This window comes from Ipomoea nil, unplaced genomic scaffold (assembly GCF_001879475.1).
Source record: "Ipomoea nil cultivar Tokyo-kokei standard unplaced genomic scaffold, Asagao_1.1 scaffold2845, whole genome shotgun sequence".
Classification (NCBI taxonomy): domain Eukaryota; kingdom Viridiplantae; phylum Streptophyta; class Magnoliopsida; order Solanales; family Convolvulaceae; genus Ipomoea; species Ipomoea nil.
Window position 1 is genome coordinate 746,516 of NW_017619273.1, and position 7,283 is coordinate 753,798.

General features: G+C 35.8%; 2 protein-coding genes across 2 annotated transcripts in view; both read left to right on the plus strand.

Annotated features, from left to right (window-relative positions):
- LOC109159790 overlaps nucleotides 1-1,681 on the plus strand; it is a 4,679-nt gene extending 2,998 nt beyond the window's left edge. The window contains exons 8-9 of the mRNA XM_019307901.1: nucleotides 1,124-1,254; nucleotides 1,532-1,681. Of these exons, the coding sequence (XP_019163446.1) occupies nucleotides 1,124-1,254; nucleotides 1,532-1,681 (281 nt within the window). The remainder of the gene's footprint in view (nucleotides 1-1,123; nucleotides 1,255-1,531) is intronic.
- A 109-nt stretch (nucleotides 1,682-1,790) lies between these two features.
- On the plus strand, nucleotides 1,791-7,283 carry LOC109159791. Its single transcript, XM_019307902.1, has 5 exons — nucleotides 1,791-1,972; nucleotides 2,054-2,982; nucleotides 3,076-4,293; nucleotides 4,379-5,950; nucleotides 7,135-7,283. The coding sequence occupies exons 1-5, from the start codon at nucleotides 1,791-1,793 to the stop codon at nucleotides 7,281-7,283; spliced, it is 4,050 nt and encodes a 1,349-aa protein (XP_019163447.1).

Sequence of the window (7,283 nt, forward strand, 5' to 3'; positions counted from 1 at the left end):
GGACCATGCTCTACCATGTGATTTTTCCACTAAAATATAATAATATTTTACAATTACATTACTATTTCATATTCTAGTTAGCATAAATTATAATGTTACGTGTATTTAATTTATAATAGTAAGAATTCTATCCTTTTTATATATTCATTGTTAATTTAAATATCGTTATACTGTTATTTGTTCGAAGCTTTTTGTAAAATTAAATGGTATAATTATAATGTAATTCATGTTTAATATCAATTTGTAATTAATTGATTAGATGTAATTAATTGATTACATTGTACTTAATCATATATAGTTTTTGTCGTACTTGAATTGTATTTAAGTTAGAATGTGGACCATCGTCTACATAATTATATTCCATTACGTATTAAAGTTGTGCAAAGTGATTTTTTTTTTTTTTTTTTGTTATGTGTACTGAATTGTTTCGAGTTATAATTATTGGAATTAGTTCTTAATTTGATGGTATATTTTAAATCACAGCAAATCATTTCGGTGGCTCATCTTGTACGAATAATATGCTCAAGATCAAGACCAACGTACGACAGCTAATCCTTACACAAATCCCAGCGAGGATGTTTCTCTGAATATATCACACCATTGAGTAACATCACTACCGGTAAATGCCCTAAGCTGAATTGCTATAGACTCATTGTGAATTTAATTATAATCTAACTCATGGTACATATAAGTATGTGTGGATTTTTGGCTGATATATGATTTATTTTGGAATCTCAATTTCTAATTTTTTGTTAAAATAGTTTCATTTGTTTTGATATGTGTAATTAATTCCATAGATTCTACTTAGTGAAATACACTTTTTTCTCTTTTATTTCTATTAATGGTGAACATATTATTGTGGACCATGGTCTACCATGTGATTTTTCCACTAAAATATAATAATACTTATACAGTTAAATTACTATTTCATATTCTAGGTTACCATAAGTTATAATGTTAGGTGTATTTAATTTATAGTATTAAGAATTCTATCCTTTTTATGTTACTACGTGCTACCAAATTATTTTTTTTTTACAGTACCATAAAATGTAGTGGTTTCAATTATTTGTCACTTTAAATATTGTTATTCTTTAAATTTGTCTAATATTATGTATGTGTACAGTACAGCAATCCAATACACAAATAGGAGATGAATTTGCAATTCGTAAACCATTAGATAAATATGCAATTGTCGAAGACCAGGTAACAACCAGAGACTTGCTACCTGCCTTTGAAGATGAAAGTAACAATGCGGTGAGCGATGTCCCAAATCAGAACATAGCTGGTACTAAAATACTACCCTGTGGTGTTTCAAACAAATATAAGTAAAGTACATATGGTCAGTCTTTCAATATTAAAAATAATTTTTAAATGTTTTTTAATTTCATATGCAAATTTATCGGGTGACGCTGTAAGGCAGACCTCGGGAATTGGGACATCATTTGGTCCACAAAATGGTATGTATGTTTGTTTGTTTTATATATACAGCAAATATAAATCAGTATTTAAATTTGTATATATTTGGTTTCAGGTCAATACTGCGATTTTGGTGATGCAACAAATCAGTGCGTACATTGTGGGGCTATGTTTTGGTTTGAAGAAAGGAAGAAAAATTGTCAACAAAAGCATCGCCACTGTTTATGTTGTGTTGCAACAATGGGAAGATCAAATTGCCGGATAATAAGTTGCCACCAAAAGGTATATTTGATCTCTTTTTCGGCAATGACGAATTATCAAAAGAATTTTTACACAACATTAGGACCTACAACAACATGTTCTGCTTCACATCCATGGGTGGAAAAATTGACAAGAACGTGAACAAGGGTGGAGCACCTCCAATTTTTCGATTAAGTGGTCAAAACTACCACCTAATGGGCACTTTACTTCCAGAACAAGGCAAAGAACCTCATTTTGCCCAGTTATACATATACGACACGGCAAATGAAAGGAACAACCGTATAAATGCTGTGAGGTAAAGAAGTTTCCGTAATTACACATTTGAATACTATTTTTTATCTAAATAAATATCAATTCCAAGTATATGTTGTTGTAGGGGTATTGGTGACCAAGATGACATTCATGTAGAAATAGTGAATGTCATTCAGAAAGACCTGGATGAAAATAATGTCTTGGTTAAGTCTTTTCGCATGGCTATGTCTGAGTTGGATATTAATCCATGCGCCGAAGTAAAAATAAAGTTGTTGGGAAAACGAACTAGAGATGCTAGGACATATAATCTGCCTCAAGTGTCTGAAGTAGCAGCTTTAATCGTTGGCGATCTGGATACCAGTATTGAAGAGCGTGATATTATTGTTCAATCGAAGGGTGGCCAACTACAGAGGATTACTGAATTAAATCCTTCATACTTACCACTGCAATACCCTATTCTGTTTCCATATGGCGAAGATGGTTATCGGGAGGACATTGCATTCGCCGACGTAGTCGGCAAGCGCTCTTCTGGTGGTAGACAAAGGATTAGCCCCAGGGAGTTTTTTTGCTACCGCATACAATCTAGACAGTCAGCTCCAAGTACCATATTATTTGCAAAGTGGTTGTTCCAACAATTCGTTGTAGATGGCTACACAATGGTTGAGTCTGGAAGACTAATTTATATAAGGACACACCAAAAAAGCCTAAGGTGTGAGAGTTACAGTGGACTGACTGATGCTTTGACGAGGGGTGATTTAAGCCCTGCAGCCCAAGGTCGTAGAATAATACTACCTTCGAGTTTTACGGGTGGTGCTAGATATATGATACAAAACTACCAAGATGCAATGGCAATATGTAGATGGATTGGATACCCAGATTTATTTATAACCTTTACATGCAATCCGAAGTGGCCTGAGGTGCAACGGTTTTTAAAAGATCAAAGGTTGAAGCCAGAAGACCGGTCGGACATAATTTGCCGCTTATTTAAGATTAAGTTGGATGCTTTGATAGCTGATTGTCGAAAGAATCAACTATTTGGCCCTGTTGCCGGAGGTAATATTTTGTTATTGTATTTTAAATCAATTAATCTAAATAAATTTTATGTAATTGCTTAACCTTATTATGTTTATTTGTATGTTGTTACAGTCATATATACAATTGAGTTTCAAAAGCGAGGTCTTCCGCATGCTCATATATTGCTTTTTCTGGAGAAAAGTAAAGAAGTTAGGCAAGTTCTCACTCTAGACAACATAATTTCAGCAGAGATTCCCGATGAAAAGAAAGATGCTGAGTATTACCAGGCGGTAGAGGAATTTATCATGCATGGTCCATGTGGAAAAGCCAGGACAAATTCTCCATGCATGGTAAATGCACGATGCTCTAAACATTTTCCTAAGAGATTTGTTGATAGTTCTACGTTTGATGACGATGGTTACCCGGTATATAGAAGGAGAGACAATGGCAGTGTAGTTACAAAGAACGGGATCGCCTTGGACAACAGGTATGTGGTACCGCACAATAGATATTTATTGCTCAAGTACAAGGCTCATATAAATGTCGAGTGGTGCAACCAATCAAGGTCAATAAAGTACCTGTTCAAGTATGTTAACAAGGGTCATGATCGAGTAACAGCAGAATTTTACAAAACAGGCAATGATGACGAGAATGGCAAAGCAGTAGATGAGATAAATATGTACTATGACTGTAGGTACATATCCCCGTGTGAAGCGGTCTGGCGTCTGTTTGGGTTTGATATACAACTTCGTGCGCCTTCGGTAGAGAGGTTAAGCTTTCACCTTCCTAATCAACAGAGTGTGATATTTGCAGATGATGATGCAGTTGAGAACATTGTGAATAGACCTACGATAGCACAGAGCATGTTCTTAGAATGGTTCGAAGCTAATAAAACATACCCCAATGCCAGAGAGCTTACTTATGTTGAGATGCCAACAAGATTCGTTTGGAAGAAAGACCTTAGAAAATGGCAGCCACGAAAGAAAGGGTTCTCCATAGGACGTATATTCTATGTCCCTCCAGCTACTGGTGAAATCTTCTATTTGAGGTGTTTGTTGAACAAAGTACGCGGCCCTAAAAGTTACGAAGATATTAGGACTGTAAATGGAGTCCAATATGACTCATTTAGAGATGCGTGTTATGCAAGGGGTTTAGTTGATGATGACAACGAATATGTTGATGCAATAGATGAAGCCAGTAGTTGGGCGTCAGCAGATCAATTGAGGAGATTGTTCGTGACATTACTAATGAGCAGTTGCATGGGGAAACCGGAAATAGTTTGGCATGCCGTTTGGCAACATCTATCAGACGATGCCCAATACAAAATCCGTTCACAACTGCAGAACAGAGGTAATCGTACATTTTTTTTAAGACTATTAAGTCCAGTTTAAAGTATTTTGGTTATAACAACAAATTTTTATATATATTTATGCAGATTTTGTGTTGACCGATTCCCACAAAATGAACTTTGCTTTAGTTCAGATTGAGAACTTATTATCTAATCATGGTAAGAGTTTGAAGGACTATCCTGAGATGCCAACGGCCAATTTTGGTGCGTTACATATTATTGCAAATAGGTTGATTCAAGAAGAATTAGCATACGATCGTGGCGAACAGGAGAAAGAGAACCAAGAATTGGTAAGGCAGTTAACAGACGAACAAAATGCAATATACAATGAAGTTTTAACTGACGTGGATCGCCAGGAAGGTGGGTTATTCTTCGTTTCTGGTTATGGAGGGACAGGTAAGACTTTCTTGTGGCGAGCACTTTCTTCCGCATTAAGGTCTAAGAGTCAAATAGTTTTAAATGTTGCTTCTAGCGGCATAGCTTCGCTGTTATTACCTGGTGGCCGTACGGCACATTCCCGGTTTGCTATACCGATATCTGTTAATGAAGATTCCACATGCAACATACGGAACGGCAGTGAACTGGCGGAACTTCTTGTGCAAACAAAGATGATAATATGGGACGAAGCCCCAATGATGCATAAATTCTGCTTTGAAGCATTGGATCGAACTTTGCGGGATTTGATGCGGTTGGTAAATCCAAGGAGTTCTGATATGACATTCGGTGGTAAGACAGTTGTTCTGGGTGGCGATTTCAGGCAAATTCTACCAGTAATTCCAAAGGGTACTAGACCGGATATAGTTCGAGCGAGCATTAGCTCATCCTATCTATGGCAATCCTGTAAAGTCCTGAGGCTAACTAAGAATCTACGCTTGAAAACTGTTGAATATGAATCCGAGTGCAAGGAGATTGAGGAATTTGCAAAATGGATAGCTAATATAGGTGACGGAATTATTGGGTGTCAACTTGAGGGGGACTCAGAGATTACTATTCCAGAAGATTTGTTGTTAAAGTGCGAAGATGACCCTATTGCTACAATCGTTGATAGCACTTTCCCCAATTTGCGAATGGGAATTGCCGATTTGTCATATCTCAATCATAGTGCAATTTTAGCTCCAACATTGGATGTGGTGGATGCCGTTAACCAATACATGAATGACCATAATCCTTCTGAGGGTAAGACATACCTGAGTTGTGATTCTGTGTGTAAGTCAGATGCCAATGTGGACATGTTAGCGGATTTGCACACTCCGGAATTCTTGAATGCCTTGAGATGTTCTGGAGTACCAAATCATGCTTTGACATTGAAAGTTGGATCACCTGTTATGCTGTTGCGAAATATTGATCACACATTAGGATTATGCAACGGTACAAGGTTGATTGTTACAAGGTTGGGTGACCATGTGTTGGAAGGCCAAATCATGTGCGGTACAAATGCAGGAACTAGAGTATTGATTCCTAGAATGTCTCTTACACCGTCAGATACCAGATTGCCTTTCAAATTTCAACGAAAGCAATTTCCCTTGATGCTATCCTATGCTATGACAATCAACAAAAGTCAAGGACAAACGCTTGCTAAAGTTGGGTTGTTGTTGAAAAAACCGGTCTTTAACCATGGACAACTATACGTAGCTGTTTCAAGAGTTAGTAACCCCAGGGGTTTGAAAATTTTGATTTGCGGTGAAAGTGTACCATGTCTTAGTACGACTAAAAATGTTGTGTACAAAGAAGTTTTCAATAATGTATAATAACAATTAACAATTTCTTTCAATAATACGTTTCTTATTATGTTTCTTATTCTTATTATATTATACCTCATACTGTTATGTACTATATACGTAGAGTCCCTTAATGTATAATAAAATTACTATTTTCATCAATGTCTAATAAAATCACAACTTTTCATTTCACACTGTATTCAGATAATAACTATATTCTATACTGTATATATATCATACTATTAGGCATTCAAACTATATATTGGTTCATCTAATTATATTATACTGTATATATATCATAATATATATATAGCCGCGCATCGCGCGGGTGCACCTACTAGTTATCTCAAAAGGATGGAAATTTTCATTTTGACATAACATTTTTTTTGTTTGTAAAATACTAAAATGCAAGTGGCTTGTAAGTTTGTAACAAAAGCTTACGGTCACTTTTCAATTGTATTTTACGAGTAAAATGAATGGATTGCAAATATAATATGATCATATTAACATATTTGAAATTTATCAATGTATTCAAAGTAGATTCTATGATTATATCTGTTGAAAATTTTAGCTAAAATGGCTTTTTTAAGGGGCTATTTTGTGGTATAAATATATGTGGGTCTGCTTCCTATTTGTGTCAGGTCAAAATAAATTCAGATTCTTCGTAGTGAGACGAAGAAATTGATATATTGTACGCTCAAAATGGTAATAGGTGACTGAAAAATTGAATCTCAAAGTAAACCCATTTGAGAAGTTAAAATTTATTCCTAAGTTTAGGTGCTAATTAAGATTAGCACTATACGAATGGTAGTGGCAGTAACTAATTACATTTGTGATTAAGCTTTAATTTCATATAATTAAGCTTAATTACGAATGATGCATTTTAAAGTTTAATTTGTTTGGGTGCTTTGAAAGCACCGAATGGTGCTTCATTTTCAGTAAGCACCGAATGGTGCAACCATTCGGTTGTGCAGCCTTTGACGATTCGGTTAATTTCGAATGGGTAATTTAACCATTCAGACGTACGGACTTCTCGGCCACTCAGGTGTTTTGAAACATGTCATTAAGGTCGGTACAAATTAATTGTGCTTCAATTCTTTAACATCTTTCAATTCTTCTTGCTAGAGCGAGTGATGTGCTTGCTTGCTGGAGTCCTGGCATGGGGAGGAATTGAGACACTTTTAGGCGACGGTGGAGCGGGCATCTCATATGATGAAGATAGGGAAGCAAGAACTTCCGGCGGTGGAGGTGAAAACTACTTACACAGCAAGTAG

What these genes read in the sequence shown, in the direction of transcription:
- LOC109159791 (XM_019307902.1), top strand. Translation starts at nt 1,791, where the DNA reads ATGGGTGGAAAAATTGACAAGAACGTGAACAAGGGTGGAGCACCTCCA. An exon ending in TTCACAACTGCAGAACAGAG is followed by an intron (nt 4,294 to 4,378) that starts GTAATCGTACAT and finishes ATATTTATGCAG; the next exon opens with ATTTTGTGTTGACCGATTCC. An exon ending in AAGAGTTAGTAACCCCAGGG is followed by an intron (nt 5,951 to 7,134) that starts GTTTGAAAATTT and finishes TCTTCTTGCTAG; the next exon opens with AGCGAGTGATGTGCTTGCTT.